General features: G+C 33.6%; 1 protein-coding gene across 3 annotated transcripts; it reads left to right on the forward strand.

Moving 5' to 3' along the window:
• Nucleotides 1–1,061: 1,061 nt before the first annotated feature.
• Nucleotides 1,062–18,953, forward strand: LOC143911166 (aromatic-L-amino-acid decarboxylase-like). Of its 3 annotated transcripts, none has more exons than XM_077429932.1 (7): nucleotides 1,423–2,426; nucleotides 2,938–2,969; nucleotides 3,183–3,267; nucleotides 8,874–9,108; nucleotides 10,771–11,020; nucleotides 17,741–17,889; nucleotides 17,954–18,940. In XM_077429932.1, exons 1-7 carry the CDS (start codon nucleotides 2,359–2,361, stop codon nucleotides 18,671–18,673), a joined length of 1,539 nt encoding a protein of 512 aa, XP_077286058.1. In that variant the 5' UTR covers nucleotides 1,423–2,358; the 3' UTR covers nucleotides 18,674–18,940. The 3 variants fall into 3 exon arrangements, with proteins under 3 accessions (XP_077286060.1, XP_077286058.1, XP_077286059.1); XM_077429933.1 differs by having other exon boundaries at nucleotides 1,426–1,974; XM_077429934.1 differs by lacking the exons at nucleotides 1,423–2,426; nucleotides 2,938–2,969 and adding an exon at nucleotides 1,062–1,354 and having other exon boundaries at nucleotides 17,954–18,953.
• Nucleotides 18,954–19,638: the final 685 nt, after the last annotated feature.

The following is a 19,638-nucleotide window of genomic DNA, read 5'->3' on the forward strand; positions in this document are numbered from 1 at the left end:
TCGAATCGATCACTGATTACATTTTGAACTTCGGAGGAACTTCTCGTTAATTCGTTTCGTTCTCCAGCTATTGCGTGGTAATACGTCATGCCCGTTGTTGCTGGAACAGTTGGGACTTTATGTCCCTAATAATTATGTGTGTGGTAGACATCATCATTTGATGGTTGTACCTGCTGCTCGCACAGTTCTTTTTCGAATGGCTCCTATTCCAAGAGCTATTCGACTTCTCAATGAAATCGTTGCTGCTGTCCCTGAATGTGATATTTTCCACCTTGGGGAGCGTAGATTATCGGATATTATTTTAACATATTTATCTGGTAACCTGCGCTCATCATTACTTTCTTAATTTGAATGTGATGTATGAGTGGAATCTTAATCTACTCTCTTCCATTAGGGCCTCGCTGTGATTTTATTTTTTATTCATATTTTGTTTTATTTTATTTTACTTTTTCTTTCTCCTTTGTACATTTTTATAACTATTTTAATTTTGTTCAGTGTAAACAAAGAATGGGATTTATGGATTTTATTTTTGATTTTTACACTTTTGTTATTTTTCTCTCTGAATGATGTATTATTTTCCTTTTGTTACTTTTTTTTTATTATTTTATTTTACCATGTTTTCTGCTTTGCTTTTTTCCTTAATTTACAATTTACTTGTTTTTATATATTTTTGAAATGTGGGCCATTGTGGCGCATTAGGTTCTTCCTGTAATGCTACAATGGTCCAAAACTATTAAATAAATAAATAATTTTATTTTGACCTTTTAAATTATTTTAATCTTTTTGATATTTATTGTGTATAGTACTGATAGTGATTTTAAGTAATAAAAAAAAATTGAACAAAATCCGACAACCGGAAGTAGAACTTTTGTCTTGTGCAAGTTTCCATTAATTTGCGCTCAAATTGTATTCCAAAATGTTGCCGGTATGTGTGAATGTGTCTGTACAGTTCAATATAGAATTTTGTTTTGTGATTTTCTTATATTCCTCAAATACATAGATAAAGTCATGGGTTGGTCACACCCGAATTTTTTTAGAATGGTTTCAATACAATTTATTTTATGTAGATAGCTTATTGAGTACGTGTGTACATACATACATCATATCTCAAGCGAGTCAAGGTGCATCTTCGTCGTTCAAATTGGAATTGAGTTTGGCGTATGCTAGTGAAATTGTCCTTGTAGAGAGGGGGGCAGGGGTTGGGTCCCTATAAAGTCCTCGTCGAGAGGAGGGGCCCCCGACAGTCGATCGGAGCCCCCCTGGTCGGACACAGCAGCCCCCACCTGATCCAGTAGAGCTCATTGCACGCCTTCATCTCACTCGGAACACTCGTCTTCACATCAAACAATTTCAGGTACGTCCGTAGTGATGATTATTTTTTACTGTTTTGATTCACTGCTATTTTTTTGGCAAATTTTAAACAGTGTTATCACAGCGGTACGTGCGATAACCCCACGGTTCCCAAAAGATCTTTCGCGTGACCGTGAATCTGACTATTTTTGAGCGTCTATTTTCAGTTTTTTTTTCAATGCGGAAACGTTGACGTTTGTTTTCAGTGTCATTTTACAGTTTATAATTTGACTCTTATCACGAAAGTGCTTTAAATTTTATAAACTAGTCGCTCACATTTTAACTGTTTGAAGTGGATATTATATAAAACTACTTTTAACGAACATATTTTATTGATTTTTTTCTTCAAAAATGATATTCACATCTTATGTCGGTAATTTCTAATAGCTACTGATCTAGTGATTATTTTCGATTTTATATATAATTTTTCGTTAGTATTTTAGTGTTTTATTTTAATGTCAGTACACACTGAAATCTAGAAAAAAAGGAAGGTTAAATAACAAAGCATTAAGATTTATTGCTTTGAATAAAATAAAACGAAAATATTATGTTGATATAAGGAAAATGCATAAGGTAAATACGACTGTTTTGAAATTTAACTTCGGCGAAAGGAAGGATTTTGAGGTGAGTGGTTTCTGTGAAAACTTGTGAATCATCGTCAAGAAGCATTTACATATTTACCTTATCATTATTCGGTGTCCGTTTGATGATATATGCAGTAGGTTTAGTTTGTATTAAATTCAATCAATCTCATCATTTTTACAAGCCTATTTATTCTATGCTTCACTTCGATTCAGTATATTTTCCTACAGTCTTCCGATCGTTTTGATACTTTGCCATTTCATGCGGCTTGGTCAACGATGGAAATTTATTTATTTATTTATTTATAGTTAGTTTTGGACCATTGTGGCTTTACAGGAATAACCTAATGCACCACAATATTAATTGTTTAATAGGTAGTTGCCGCAGAAAAAAATCGCAGAAATTTAAATCGTTTCTGATATTTAGATGGTGAAAAATAATCGTAATAACCACTTCAAATTAGTCAAAATTTTGATCACGGTGACGTTTAATAGGTAGTTGCCGTATTTTTTGTCAATTTTTCGTCATTACATAAATGAAATACAGATATTTTTTATTGTTTTAATTTCAACCAAAAAATATTTTATATCAATTTAATTTCAATTTTTTTTTAATTCAATTTTTCATCCTCGAAGACGTATGTATATAAAGATTTTTTTCATTAAAAAAAAATTGAATTCATACTTGTAAATTATTAAATCAATAAATAAACGAACGCTTTGGATTCATATATTAAAGTGGCTTTTGTCTTGTATGAAAAAAAATTATATTTAAAAAAAAATTGAATTTTACACAGGGAAACCATTTGAGTACAAACTTGAGAAAATGTCATGAAATATTCGTGTATTCAAAGCTATGTTTTTATGTTTTCTTCTTAAATATAACAATATTCATTGTTCATTCTATAATATATTGAAGGTTCTTTGTTCAAATTGTTTTTTGTTTATTTATTTTAAATTGCTCTTATAAAAAAATTACAAAACTCTATAACGACATTTTTTACAGTATGCCTAAGGAAGACGCGCATATTCAATTCGGTATGTATTTTTTATTAATTCACCAATATTTATGTGTGAATTTATTCAATGGGTGTTGTATATTTATTATGTGTTTTAAACTCACGCGAAATTTTTCTTTCTACGTGAGAATATTTTATTGTTATTTGATTTCTTGTGACTTGGTTTGCTTGGATTGATTGTTTTCGTTTTATTTTCTTATAACATTTTCACAATGCTAATGTCTACTTTCAGAAACCATGGACGCTCCAGAATTCACCGCCTTCGCCAAAGAAATGGCCGACTATATCGCCAAATATTTGGAAAATATTCGTGATCGGTAAGATTTTCCTCTTCATTAGATCTTTTTGAGATTTCACGGATATTAACGACTGCATTTGATAAATTGTGGCAGTGATCGATTAAAATAATGCGATTATAGTGTAGTTGGGTTAAATATGAAAGGAAATTTATTAGTAAAGTTAGCGACGTGTTACAATAGTTATTTTTTTGATAAATTAGAAAGTAGTGCAAGGTCTTTGTTATACCCAACGAAATTGCGTAATTATAAATACACACATACATACATATACATATACAGCGATTTCTTTTCAAAATATTTGGTTTTGTTATTACAAAGGGCAACGATTAACAAAAAATCGAAAAATTATCGATATCGCAATACAAATGACCCACTTACACCAATGATCTTGAATGAGAAGCATTTTTATATTAATTTTTATTTATTTTTTACTTCTTTTTATGGATTGTTTATACGTACAGAAAACATATAGGACTAAAGCTAATAAAATTTATGAATTTTAATAGAACTGTTAAATAACGTTTACCGCTATTTATGAAAATCGGGCACGAACTTATGCAAACATCCAATGCATTATGAAATAAATACATTACAGAGAGCATTTATCGGAATAAAACATCTAATCTTGTATTTTTTTTTGAAATCTGCATTGTGCAATTTTTAAGAAGACTTGAATATACTCAAATTACACTTTAAATCCTCTATAGTTTTTTTTATTCTAAAATTAATCAACTATTGAATGGCACATGTTCTACATATCGATGAACTACTAATCAAATAAAAAGTGAATCTTTTGAAGTTTTAATTTGTTTGAAGTCTTTATATACACGAAGCTGGATTGTTTGAGCATAATAAACATCTATCACATATTCGATCTCTCAGTAAATATTTGACAATTCTTCATGCTTTTCACGGTCTAATGATTTTGGCGCGCAATCATACGTCCAGTCGATTTCACACTTTTGTTTTCGTCTTTTTGCATCAAAATTGCACCGTGAACAATATCTAGTGAATTTTGTAATGTTTTTCATTAAAAGCGTGTTGAAATTTAATACCTATCGACGGAACTCCTTTCTACATAGTGGATGTTGCTACATCAGGTAGCGACAAGGTCTGCATCACATACCCAATTTTCCCAAATGCTCAAGTAAAAAGAGAATTTAGTGTCATTATATTATTTTGTAAACCGAAATCAACAACAAGTTATGAAAATGCCTAATGTACCCGATATATATATAAATATTTTTACTTAATTATGAATTGTATATGATTTCAATGATGATTTTTTACTGTTTTGAAATATGGATAGAAATAGTTGAGTAGTTAATCTGATTAATTTTTATTACAAAAAGGTAATATCAAACGGTAACATATAAAAGCTTGAAAGGTGCATACGCACATAGTATACCTTATAATACGATCAATATTCTGGTTAAAGAGTTGAAGTAATAACATAGTCTTAATATTAATCTGTGTAGTGTTTCGGAACACTGTCTAAAAATAAGATCATTTTAAAGCACATTGTACTAATTCTATTGGATAGGTTTTAAAATGTATCAAAAAAATACTCACCTAAAATATAAAGGTACATTAAAAAAGTAGAAATGACTAGCAATTGTAAATAATCTTACTTATTGGGTACATTTAAGGAGGAGAGAAAATACGCGACTTTTTCCAGTGCGAGTCATGAAATAAACGCCATCGTGAAATAAAAACACTGTAGACTGTCATATAATGTTCATATTTAAAAACAATACAATGATATAATCATTAAGAAAGAAATAAATTGTGTAGATAGGTCGCGTAAAAAGTGTTCATATATGAATCTGTCTCAATTTGGATTAGTATTAGATTACTCTTATTTAATCTGTAAAACATGTAAATCGAATTATTCGATCGAAACCGTGTAAATCGAGGCACAGGTGTTTATTATTATCATTCGAATCGTCGACGTATGTATGTATGTATGTATATTTTACTTTCAAATATCATGTATGAATTGAACTACATAGTGTTGTATATTCACCCTGACCTACCTAATCGGATACCTTGATTAATCATATAAGTGCAAAAAAAAAATAATAGAAAATTGTTTAATTGCAGTGTAAATAGTTGTGTGGTTGTTTGCAATTTGAATTAAATTAAAATACGTAATGGCATATATGGGATTTTTAATTTTGATTAAAGCTACATATTTCGTATATGAATTTATCATACAAATAATACTATATAATGTACTGTATGTATTTTGACGTGAGTTTCAATTAATCAGTATCGAGTTGTTCTTTTGCATGTGATTATATTAAAAACAAATCTAATCTTCAAAAATGCCATTAGTTCATTGACCTTTTTCGTGCGATTTTTTTAATCAACGTGTAATATCTTCGTTTTTCATTCAATGCAAGGAGTCATAAGTCATCTTGGATAATTTTGAGATTGCAATCGAACGGACAATGTGTATTCGAAAATAATGAAATTAATAATACGTACATATGTATGTACATACATATGAACTGATGACCGATAAAGGATTGTGTAAATAATAGTATGTAGGCTTGTGAGAAATTTTGTTTGATAATCTGAATGACGAAGTCGATTGTTTAATCCGAAATGTGTTTTGAATCATTATGCAGTTGGATAACAATTTGGATAACAATTTTTAGCAATAATATTGGATAACAATTTTTCATATTGGAATTAAAATATCTAAATTATGACTTTTAATTGATCTGTATTTCAATATGATTTGATAAGTTTGAAATACACCTAATGTGTGTTTCTGAACTTAAAATAATGATATGACTGAAACAAATACTCTTTACAAAATATTTTATTCGACAAACGGTCATTCATTGATTCATTTACCACACAATACATATCATCATCATCATCATCATCTACAGCCATTCGCCATCCACTGCTGGATGAAGGCCTCTCCAAAACGCTTCCACTCGTCTCTTTTTTGCGTACCTCTAATCCGTCTCACTCCACATTTTTCCAAATTCTTCCCTGCAGTCTTCCTTTTACCCCTCTGCATTCTCTCGGGTACCATTCTAGCACTCCTTTTAGCTCTCTTTTGTTCATTCTAGCCTACCTATTGCCATTTTAATCACTTCACTCTATCCACTACTCTTGTCATACTTCTCATCCACTTCTTCCGTTTCGTCTCTTCCTTCGTTATGCCAAGCGTACGTCGTTCCATACTTCTTTGAGTACATAATACAAATAATACAAACTAAAATGAATAATCTATCAGTGAATTAAAAACGTATATAAGAAAGTATTGAAGCTTATATTATTAAGTTTATATGAGATGAGAGTGAAAAATGTAACTTTTACCACAGTTTAATTGAGTTGTGAAGGAGCGGTAGAAAGCCCCTTTGTTTGGCTAGCTGTAATTACTTCGATTTGACACGAAACTTCTCTAGTCTCAGGTTGGAGAAATTAGCTTGTTTCAATGTTAGCTAACCCCCGTATATTGGTGGTGGAAGTGGTTCAAAATCAGATCACAATTTTTTGACGGGTAGGAGTTTTATTGAACTAACAGAGTAAAGCAAATAAATCCACAATTCTTGATTGTAATGCACATTTTGACTATAGGATTAAGTTTCCTATTGACTATAAATCAAGAGTGAAGCTTTTATTAGTTTCACTTGGATAGTTTGGTGAAATTCTTAATTGATCGAGATTTTCCCGTCTTCCAAACGTTATGATACTTAACCGACATATGGGGGTCAGATGTCAATAAAATATATGCAAACCTTCCGGCACGACGCTAGAGGAATTTAACCATTTAAAGTTACATCAGCATTATCTGTCAGATCGACGCGATGACAGCTGGCTTTTCAGACGCAGTCTCCACCACCCCCCAAAAAACTTCAATTATTTCATAGTTGAACGCTTATAACCAAAGATTGTCGTTGGAAGGATGCTTTTAGATTAACAATAGACCGCTCCATTGGTGTTTGAGCAAAAAAGCATGTTTTTCCTTTGAAATTGACAATGGTGAACCAATTTTTGTGCGAAAAGCATCCGTTGACCGCTTAAGTGCCGGGCCACACCGTGCGACTTGGTTGAAAGCGACTAGACCAAACGTATGCAGTTAGATGGAGCGTGCCACAGCTGTCAACTTCTTGGTCGCTCACATTTATTTCCATACATTTTTCCGGGATCGCGCAGTCGTCCGGTGTGGCCCGGGTCTATTTCTGGTTATAAAATTTTATTTTTTCACACTATATCATATACACATAATGTATGTATATTTCAAGCTTTCACGCTTTTTCATATAAATAAATATTTAATTCACTAATCTAATATATGATTTCGAAAGGCACTTTGTATGTACATATGTATGTATGTTAGTATTTTTGGTTGGGAACTTCGAAAACAAAACAAAGTTTCAATGACGAAGATTCGGTATTTTTTTTTCGATTCAAATTAATTTAATAAAAAAACAAATTAATATTTACCATTAGATTCGCCATGTTTAAGCTGTTTATATTACAAATACTGAGCGAAGCCGGGTAAAACAACTAGTAGATTATAAATAGAACTATGTACATATGTATCGTTCACAAATTTTTTCTTGTCGAAATATTTTATGCTTAGCATATTATTGTTTTATCAGTAAGCAGTCAATACTTAAGAGGTCTGTACACCCGAAACCTTAATTTTTTTACCGTTCCTTTCTTCGATATATATATATTGAGTGTATGTATATATTGAGTGAATGCGACAATATATATCAATATATATATTGAGTGAATGCGACAGTTGTGCTTCGACCAGATAAAACGTGTTTTATGTAAATTGACAAAATCGAGGTTTCGTATTCTACTATTTTCTCCTCCAAAACTGGATCAATTTTTAAAAAAATTTCATCATCAGTATGAGAAAGATATTTTCTGTGCATCTATCGGCGTATTTTTTTTAAAATCGACCTTTAAATAACCACGCTAGACTCTTTTCGTGGGTATTATTAGTACTCTTTTATAGATGTTTGGCGGCTCCTAGCTCCTATAAAAAATAATTAATCAAAAAAAATAAAACGATAGATGCACCCCAATGGTGGATATCCATAGCATATTAAAAAATAATTTCTCTAGTGCCATAATTGAGGTAGGGAGAAGTATAGTACGTTTGTATGGACAAGGCGCTGCTGTCCAGCCCTCTTAATAGCAATAAATCTGTTCTCGTGTTCAGTTTAAAGTTAAATGCTAAAGAAATAACATTGCAAATTTGGATTTTTAATGTTCCAATAACTTTTTATGTTGGTATTAGAATTTGGATAGACAGCAATTAATATAAAAATGTTTAAATTTCAGTCGAGTAATGATTGCATTTTATTTTTGACTACCATTCTTCGAATCGAAAGTTAAACATAATGACCGTATTGGAAATTTACAACATGTTTTTGCTGATCGTTCACATTTCACCTTGCTCCCATTCTCGAGACAGTTGAGGACATTCTCGATCTTGGCTAAGCGATTTCTGCGATCAATGTCAGCACCAGCTTCCTAGCTTTCATAATCACCCTTTTAATTGATCGCTCGTCCTCACGTGCACCTTTTAAGTATATGCACATACATACGTGTCGATTTCGCTAAAACGTTTGTTTTTGACAGGCGAGTGCTGCCGGAAGTGCAACCGGGGTATTTGAGACCCCTGATGCCGGAGACAGCTCCTGAACAACCGGAGAAGTGGCAGGACGTGATGGCTGACATCGAGAGGGTCATCATGCCAGGAGTGACCCACTGGCACTCTCCTCGTTTCCATTCATACTTTCCTACAGCCAACAGCTATCCATCTATAGTTGCTGACATGTTGAGCGGAGCCATCGCCTGCATTGGTTTCACTTGGGTCAGTATTACATACATACATACATATATGAGTTAATCCATGTTTCTAGGAAGTAGGAGAAAAGTAGATCTCGATTCATATTAGATGTTATTGTATTTTTCTATTGGGTATGTGTTACTGTTGAAGTGTATCTTCTAGTTGTAATGTATTTTGACTAGTTGGAATATATTCTATCTAATCTGGTACCAACTACCGTTATAGTTGAAGTGTATGCAGGTGCCGGTCTTACACCCAATGGCGCCCTCGGGCAATTGTTTTTAAACACCCTTAGAAAAAAAATTTGCCTTTGGCGCTCTAATTTTAAAATTTTTAAGCGCCTTTGACGCATCGAGCGGCACCCTAACTTATTTGGCGCCCTCAGGCGTCGCCCAACCTAGCCCCCCCTAAAACCGGCACTGAGTGTATGCAACCAGCAGCGTGGTTGCATACACTCATTATTGAATTCTAAAGTATTCGTAAAAACATCAGAGCTGAAAAAATTCAACTGTTATGTTACAACTGGCGCACATTATTGAAAGTGTATTTAGAGATATAATTTACTAGTTGAATTGTATTCGAATATGAATGACCTAAAACGCCAGTTGGTATATATGTACATACATATGACAACCAGTGCCGGCCTTAGACCCTATGGCGCCCTCGGGCAATTTTTTTAAGCACCCCTAGAAAAAAAAATGGGTTACCATCGTCCTTTTACTGAGCCCAGGTGGAGTTTAAGATAGATAAATAAAATTATATTTCAGAAGTGAACTTTCGGAGCCTTTATTTCAGCAAAATCTTTATTTTAAGTTGAAAAAAATCAAGATTTTCAGCGATATCATTTTCAATAGATCGAGATCCAAAACTGGAAAGTCTATTTTGTGACATTGTAGACCAGTGATAAGTTTTAAATAATTAAAATTTCAAAAACTACGCTCACCACTTGTTAGTGTCGGGAAAAATTTCGCTTACCAACCCAAATGTTCGGATATTCTTGTAAATTATGCTGTTTAAAAAATTTAATACAATTTTGAAAGAAAAACTTTTAAATTAATAAGCCTTAACCGGACGAATAGAATTTTCTGAGTGCAAATGTTTGAGCTTAGAAAGTAGAGGCACCTTTGGCGTTCTAATCTAAAATTTTGTAGAGCCTTTGGCGCTCTAATTTTAAATATTAAAGCCGTCTTCGGTGCATCGAACGGCGCCCTAACTTATTCGGCACCCTCGGGCGACGCCCCACTCAGCCCCCCCTAAAATCGGCACTGATGACAACTGAAAATACACTTCGACTGTAACATTTCTAAGCCCGCTTTAAAGGTCACGGAATTTGACCCTTAAAGCCCTCAACATGAGGCCACCACCCCCCGACGAATACAGTCCAAGAGACCCTTTCGTCGGAGAACGAGACGGTTGTTCATGAATATCGCACAAGAACAACCGCACATCACTGTTCTAATAAAAAAACCGCACTGTACATAACCAAGTACAAAATTAACAACAACGCATGAACACATAAAGCGCGCATCCGGTAGGAAACAAAACCTGAGATGTGCCGACTGTAACATATGCACTGCGCAATATACACGTGCACATTGTGTCTAGCTTACAGACATGAAGGGTACGTTTAGATTGGCGGTTCGTTCGACTTGGGCCACTTATTTATGATCGATCTGTGGATTTCAGATCGCCAGTCCCGCTTGTACTGAGCTCGAAGTTTTGATGATGGACTGGCTGGGCAAGATGTTGGAGCTTCCAGCTGAATTCCTGGCATGCTCTGGTGGAAAAGGAGGCGGAGTGATCCAAGGGACAGCAAGTGAAGCTACGCTGGTTGCCCTGCTGGGTGCCAAGGCTCGTATGCTCCACAAGCTCAAGGAGGAGAGTCCTTCGTTGACCGACGAGGACATCATACCCAAATTGGTTGGATATTGCTCAAGTACGTATTGACCTGAATAGTCTCGTCGCCTTTCACATGTTCGAAATAAATATTACTGGTCATATTTTTATTGCGGTCTAGTAATTATTATTTGCGATAGGCCGTGAACTTGACGTGATCGATACTGTCATTGGCGTCATTTTCGCAACGATACGTGACTGGCTACGAACACGTGGCCGTTATAAATAAATTTATGATTGGAATTATAATATAATATGTTGGGCACATTTGAATACGGGGAATGTTGATTTTGATTATTTTTTTTTATGTGCAAAAAATATAACGTTGCCCACGTACGTATTTCACGTTATATAAGTATTATTATGTGGAATTGATTTAATCAGGTAGACTAGTTCAAGGTTCGATTATTAGTATAGTTATTTTATATAGGTATATAAACTACATGTTTATATATATATGTAGTTTGGTTTGATAGTGAAGTGATCAGAAGTCCTTAAATTTTCTCTGTTTATAGTGCCTTTAATGTCGAGGCAGTTGAATGTTAGTTAGACTAACCTCCTTTTTTATGAAAATTTTCTTTTAACTTACATATTTGCTTCTTTCATTCATATTTTTTTCAAGACTGATGACCTTCAACAAGATTTTGATGAATGAAAGCATATAAAATGATGAATGAAAGCATATAAAATAATGCTGGGTAGGAGTGGGTTGAGGATCCAAATGAAAGGCCAAAGTAGTTTCGCAGCATTTATTCAACGATTAAAGAGGTCCACACGGATCCACCACTCACTCCAGAATAATTTGATCTACCGTGTGTACCTCCTTATAAAGGACAAGTTGCCCAGCACAGCTTCCCAGATCCATTAACGTGTCTATTGTCTAGACATTTAAAGGTCTACCCTGGCGAGTCTATTGTTTACGAACGCACTCACCCAGGTCTGTGAAAACTCCTGCGTATCCTTTGTTCGGGCACTTACTGAGACCCGTTAGCCTAATCCGGGGTTTCTATTGTTCACCCACGAATGCACTTAAACAGTGGATACTTTTTCTCGTGTTCCCTGATTACAATCATATTAGATTAGTTTTATAATATAGGCAAATAAATTTGAATTTGCAAGAGATAAATAAGATATGTATGTACATATATCGTCACCGCTTTTATCTACAATTGTTTTTCAATGTCCTACAAGCTTGTCGATTCCATTTTTATAGAAAGATCTTGGTTTAGAAGTTCGCGAGGTGATTTTCGAAAGCTTCTTGGAATAAATAAAAATTTGAACATGTGTACATATGTCTGGAGAATATGAAAAAACTAATCAGAGCGTACAACAAGAAAAAAAACATCATTACCGCCATGCGAAAATGTTTACCGCCATTTGTGAAAATCAGACACGAACATAGCAATTATCCAATACTATGTACATATGTACATATGCTTTGCTTTCAAAATTATTTTCCCATATTTCATTGGTCAGTAACTTCAAACGCCTCTTGTCGGTTATTATAATAAAATCAATTTTACGGAAACGATCTGTATTTACTATTTGATGATCAGTACCACTTTGATTGGCTTATTTTGATAGTTGGTTTGTAATTTGGCATATGAGTTTGATAAAAACATTTCCTGTCAATGCTGATAAATTTACTTTAATATAAATATACCTACAAGCATATATACATACATGTGGCTGACAGTTTAATTTAAGATTTAATGTTCAACTACATATACCCGGCGTCACCCAGACCAAATTTTCCCAAGAATGTTTTAATATAACATACATACTTATGTTAAACAAAAAATATTACATAAAAAATGGACGATTTTTAAATATAAATACATATTTATACGAAAATATACTGTGTGTAATAGCTGTTAAAAATGAAAGTGGCATAAGCTCACTTTTCTTCATTTCGAGAAATACAAACATATCTCGCAAAACATTAAATGTAATTTTTAACTTTGTACAATATTTAAAAATACTTGTGACCTGTAATACGTTTATTCTGCTTTACCGAGATTCGGGACATATCGAATTAAAATAACAATTTGTGAATTAAGTCAAACAGAAATAGTGTTTTTTGGAACTGAAAATTGGACTTCCGCCACTTTCAAATATATATGTATATACATACATATTAATAATGGTTGTGGCTATTTGCAGGTACTATATCTGCGAATTATTGGTTATTTGCAGGTACTATATCTGCGACAGGCGCAATGCGCGTGAACTCATAATCCGATTATAATTTCTTACATTTAATGTATGCTAGACTTGTTTAATCAATCGTTCATTATACATGAGGCAAATAAATTTAGCACTTTATTATTTATTTACAAATATACCAGGAAGGCTTAACAGGTAAACCCCAAATGCGCCTTCCTGGTCCACATAATTATTACATAGATACATGTAAATCTAAACAATATCTGACATCTATGGTCAGATATTACAAACATCGTATTAATACGATAAATAACAATGAATAACTTTCATGTAACAATACGAATTTTATATTCGATAAACAACCACAGAGACATCTATGGTGAGCAATATGGCAAAACCTAAGATATAACAATAGCTAAAGGTTCGCAACAGAAAATTGGGAAGGAAACGCCAATTTTTACAGGAATCATTTCAATGAAAATCAGAAAAATTGGCAAATTCTGATAAGAAACGATCGACCTTGACAAACCAAGGTCTGGCCAACAGCGAGACTTAGCGGGAATCGAACTCGTAACATCAAGTACGAGATAATTCAACATTCACCACTAGACCACGCTGCTGGTTAATTATAATAGATTTATATCATTTAGCTAGTTCACGGCTTTTACTTGTATGTATGTAGGTATTATACGTTGTATATGAGAATAATTTTCTAACAATTAATAATATTAACTAATTGGGATTATATTTTTTACTCTACGTCACTTAACAAGTTCGAACTAAATTTTAAGAGGTTTAAAACAAAATTTTAACAGTAAACACGCTGACAGTGACAGTTCACGCGCATGCGCAGAAGGCTTTGCGCCTGTCGCAGATATAGTACCTGCAAATAGCCAATAATTCGCAGATATAGTACCTGCAAATTGCCAATAATTTGCAGATATACATAGTACCTGCAAATAGCCACAACATACTCAAAAATGAATACTACATAAGGTCCGTTTACATTTAGTGCTATTTTATATGAAAAATTTGATCCTAATATACATATTTGTATATGTATGTATAGATAAGCGTGATATTTCCAATAGCTTTGATTGAATTGAAAGTTCGCCATAAAGATATTTACATTATTTAACAACAGTCGATTATTTTACGCATAGCAACGATAAAGCGCCATTAGATTTAATCGATAAATAAATTATGCATTGTTCGAAGCGATACGTACACCGAATAGTATTTTATAATATTTAGCGGTCGAATATTAACAATGGCAATATATTTCATTGGATATTAAATTCGCAATGAAAATCTATCTCGTCTTTTCCGGAGCGAACACGGTGTCAATATTGCAGGCAAATTGAGTTTCGTCCGTGGACTGAAAATTCAATTATAAAGCGAGCGCGCTAAAATCAGAGAGCTCTTGTTGTCGGAACTGAAATCTATGAGTGGAAACTATGGTACATATATACTCGTATATTATGGTATATTACACTTGTAAATTATGCGGGCTGGGCCCTGTGCTTTTTGCACGCGAATCCGTTCACTGTTGGGAACAAGCAATCGGCATACATTGTGTTTGAAGGTGGTTCACTCCTTCAGCGTTCACTTCTGTTATTCGATCCTTTTGGAATGCGCAGAAGTTGTCAATATTTCAGTAAACTGGTCACGTATTCAGTAAACGTAACACTTTTACGTAACATTGGTTCGTATAAATATGCGGAATGGTATTGCAGAAAGGAATCTTGTGTTGATGTTAAAATGCAGAAGAATTTTTTTCGCACGCAAGGAGTTTTGGGTAATGGTAGTGTAATATGTATGTAGTATATAAACAAAACTGCTATGAAATTTTGATGTTTGTCAATTCGAGAAAAGATAAATACAAATTAAATAGTGCCTAGTGTGTGTTTTTTTATTTATTTACATATATACCAGGAAGGCCTTACAGGTAAATCCCAATGCGCCTTCCTGGCCAATTACAAATACAAATGCAGCATTTTTATTACAAGTCGTTGAATTGCGAGACACTGAAAAACTCGCAAATTAACGAGACATCTATGAATTGTACATACATTTTCTTGTACATCAATCAAACTTCAAATAATGGTGACATATGTAGTAGGTAGGAAGGATTTTTAGCCAATTTTTTTTTCCGGGAACCGTTTCAACAATGAAATCAGAGAAAATTTGCAAACTCTGATAGGAAACGATCGACTTGGAGTCACAAATCCAGGTCTGATCAACAGCATACTCTGAAAAATTCATTTTCATTCAGGGATTGAACCCGGCACGTTCTTGACGCTAAGCAGAAGCTTAACGACCGAGGTATGCTGCTGGCTTTTGGGATTTGATGAAGAGATGTATTCTAAAGTGTCATCACTTACAGCCGTTCACCATCCACTGATGGATGAAGGTCTCTCCAACACGCCTCCAACTTGTCTCATTCTTGTCGCAAATTCGAGTAATTAGCATCTTGAATTTGATGAATCTCTAACCAGCAGCGTGGTTAGCATGTTATGCTTTCGATCAGAGTGGTCGTGGGTTTGAATCCCACTGGTGGCTGCTGGCTAGACCTTGATTTGTGACTCCTGGCCAGTCGTTTCCTATCAGAGTTTGCCAATTTTTACAAACTTCCTTTACGTTTCACTTACGATTACAATTCAGGAAAAAAATTGCCTCTTATCCGATCGTTTTCATACTTTGCCATATTGCTCATTTTGGTCATCAATATAAGTAAATGGATCCTCCGCCACTACGATGGTGCAAAAATATCGTGTAAGACGCGTTTGAAAACGCTCCCACGAAAAAGTGCTTGACGTTTATCCAGCGTTTGTTTAGACTATTCTCACTTTTCGCCATGTCAGATTTCAATTGTTTAAACGCCTATAACTTTTTCTTTTTTCACTCTATATTTTATAATTTTGATTTTCATTGAAACGGTTCTTGCAAAATTGGAATCTCCTTTCCTATCTCTCTTGCAAATCCTAAGTTATTCGGCGTCTTGGGGTTAACCGGTTTTGTATAAAAAGAATGCTGCAAAATTTTCCCCTTAGATATTTCTGTGGATGATGTTCGCATAAATTCGTATTGTATACATGCTTGTATTGATCGTATTGTATAAATGCTTGCAATGTTTGAACATAGATGTCGTGTATGATGTAAAAATGTATGATAATAATTAGTGGTGCTACCCGGCGTCGCTCGGTATTATTCGGCGATAGCAGCAGACATCGTCGCTTTTCCGTCCGCTCACATGGATGCCCGTTTTTTAAATTAAATTTATATACATATACATATGTATTTGAATCGAATAAAAATAATATTATTTAACGACCGAACAGTCACAAACATAATCCAGCTAATCAGAAACAGCTCTGTTTACAGCCAATCAGAAACGAATTACAGACGCCGTTTCGGTTTTATATATACGATTTAGTGATTTTTGATCTATATAAGTAAATTTGTCGCTTTGGAGTGATCTGTAAGACGAGAGTGTACATGAATAAATAACTAAATAAATAAAATGTGCTACCTACATAATATATTTCTCGCAAATTTGCTGTGTATTAAAATTTTGTTGACTATCCATAGATGTCTCTATTATATTGTATGTACTGTTATGTTTGAAAAATTGTTAGTACTTATTACATTGGGATAATTCCTGTCATTGCACACATGATGTATGTATGTAATAAAATTTAAAAAATAATGAATATGTATGTATTTTTGCAAGAATATCTTCAATTAATTTTGTCTGGACTGTTGTGCATGGTTTCCAGGTTAGTCACCTTCGATGCACCAGACAGGACCGGTCCTTTATGACCAAACAATGTGTTTTTATTATTATTTGGATCGTATTTAGTTCATGATTGTTATTAAAAGAGAAGGAGTATAATGCTGTGTATATGAAAATGTTTTAAAAGATATTTTAGATGGGTTTTAATGTAAAAAAACTATAGGGTCTTCATATTTAGAAATAATTTATATATATAAATGTATATAGGAAGTATTCGTATGATTTAAAAATAAGCTACAATAGATTTTTTCACATTATAGATGGACCATTAAAATTGGGATTGTTTTATACTACAAAATAGTTCGTGACATTGTGTTTTGAATAAAATTGTCTAAAATTCAAATGTTGACATTTGAATTCTTGTAAATATTTTGTGATCGTCGAAAAATTCCACAAACCAGAATTATGTGAATTATATAATACTATCAAAATAGTTATAATTCACATCTACGTGTTCAAGTATGCAAATGAAAGGCAAAAATTAAAAGTTTGACCATTTTTTTATATCTACATACATACATATTTACTTTTTGCTGAAAATGAAAGTCTATGTTGTTAATATTTATATACTTTTTATGCTACTACATAGAATGTGAACTTTTTCATATTATGCAAATATTTTGTCAATAAATACCATATTAACCACATGTGGAAATCTCTACTTAGTAATTGAAATACAATTGAGAAACCGATTTTCAATTGTAAAAGGTTAATTCAGAATGTCAATTTGTATCCATGTTCGAGGGTATGCAAAACAATATGCCTAATCAATCGTCTAATTTGTTATGCTTTCAACAGAACAAGCGCATTCATCAGTGGAGCGAGCTGGTCTTTTGGGTGGTGTGAAATTGCGACTTTTGCCCACTGACAAAGATAGGAAACTAAGAGGTGAAACTCTTGTGGAGGCGATCAGGGCAGATAGAGAAGCTGGATTGATTCCGTTTTATGTATGTATCACAGAATTGATTAAACATGAAATTTCGTTGGAGATGCTAATGGTTTAAATTACAGGTTGTGGCAACTCTTGGAACAACATCTTCCTGTGCGTTTGATGCCCTCGATGAAATTGGAGATGTGACCCTGCGCGAGAAAGTATGGCTCCACGTGGATGCTGCCTATGCAGGATCTGCCTTCGTATGTCCTGAGTACAGATACCTGATGAAGGGGATAGAAAAGGCCGAATCTTTCAATTTCAATCCACACAAGTGGATGCTCGTGAACTTTGACTGCTCGGCGATGTGGCTCAAAGATCCCAGTTGGGTTGTTAATGCTTTCAATGTAGATCCTCTGTATTTGAAGCACGATATGCAAGGCTCTGCTCCTGACTATCGCCATTGGCAGATTCCACTCGGCAGAAGATTCAGGTCTCTCAAATTGTGGTTCGTTCTACGTCTGTACGGTGTGGCCAATATCCAGGGACATATTCGCAAGCAGATAGCACTCGCCCACCAGTTTGAGGAGTCGTGCAAGAGCGACAGTCGTTTCGAGGTGGTAGAAGAGGTTCTCATGGGTTTGGTGTGCTTCAGACTTAAAGGATCGAATGAAATCAACGAGGCTCTGCACAAGAAGATCAACGCCCGCGGAAAGATTCATCTGGTACCGTCGAAAATTGACGACACGTACTTCTTAAGAATGGCTGTCTGCTCCAGGTTCTGCGAAGTTGAAGATTTGGACATATCCTGGAAAGAAGTTGCAGACAGCGCTGATGAACTGTTGGCCGAGAAGAAGTAATTATGTACATATTATACTCACATGAAAGGCGAGACAATACCTGCGTTAGATCTATATTTAAAATATTCCTTATTCTTAATGTTAAATTGTAATAATTTATCGTTGTATTTAATTGATACGTTGAAAGGTAAAAATAACGTGTATATGTATATGTAATGGCTGTTGATGGGACCATATGGTTGAATTGTGTTAAAAATGTTATATAATATAAATTATCTTGGATGTTTAAATGTTGTAAAATATATGTAGCTGTGAGCAAGAAGCTTGATATAGTTTTATTAAATTTAGTTTTTATAATAATATATATAATACAAGTTTGGAAAATTGTTTAAAAATTAGAAAACATTTCAAAAGATGACCTCATTTAATTTTGATTTGATATAGACACCTATGTAAAAACTGTAAAAACTTTTTTAATAAAAATTTTAGTTTTAAACATTTGTACATAGATGGCACTACACCAGTTTTTAGTTTTGGTTTTGATGTGCACTTATAAGATTTTTTACAAGGTTTTATTTCATGTTTCACTTCGCTAATGATTCAGGCAATATTCCTACATTCTTCCGATCGGTTTGAAACTTTGCCATTTTGAGCGATTTGGTCACCGATAGCAATTTAATTCGATTCTGATAGTTCGACGGTGAAAAATAATCGTAATAAACACGTCTAAGATTCAAAAAATTTTGGAGATCTTTAATGAGACGTTTAATGGTCAGTAGCCTTATATGTTTGACTTTTCGCCACCCACATTTTTCACCGTTTTGTCAGATTTTAAATGTTTAAACACCTATAACTTTCACTCCATATTTTATAAAATATTCATTATAGGCTCTCATTATCTCATATACATATACATATGTATTTCTACTTCACTAATAGGTTGTTATTATTTAAGGCGTTTAAAACATATTGTAAAGTGATTATTTTACTACTTACATCTTTTATAATATACTAGTGGTTTTAAC

This window comes from Arctopsyche grandis, chromosome 4 (genome assembly GCF_051622035.1).
Source record: "Arctopsyche grandis isolate Sample6627 chromosome 4, ASM5162203v2, whole genome shotgun sequence".
Taxonomy (NCBI): Eukaryota; Metazoa; Arthropoda; class Insecta; order Trichoptera; family Hydropsychidae; genus Arctopsyche; species Arctopsyche grandis.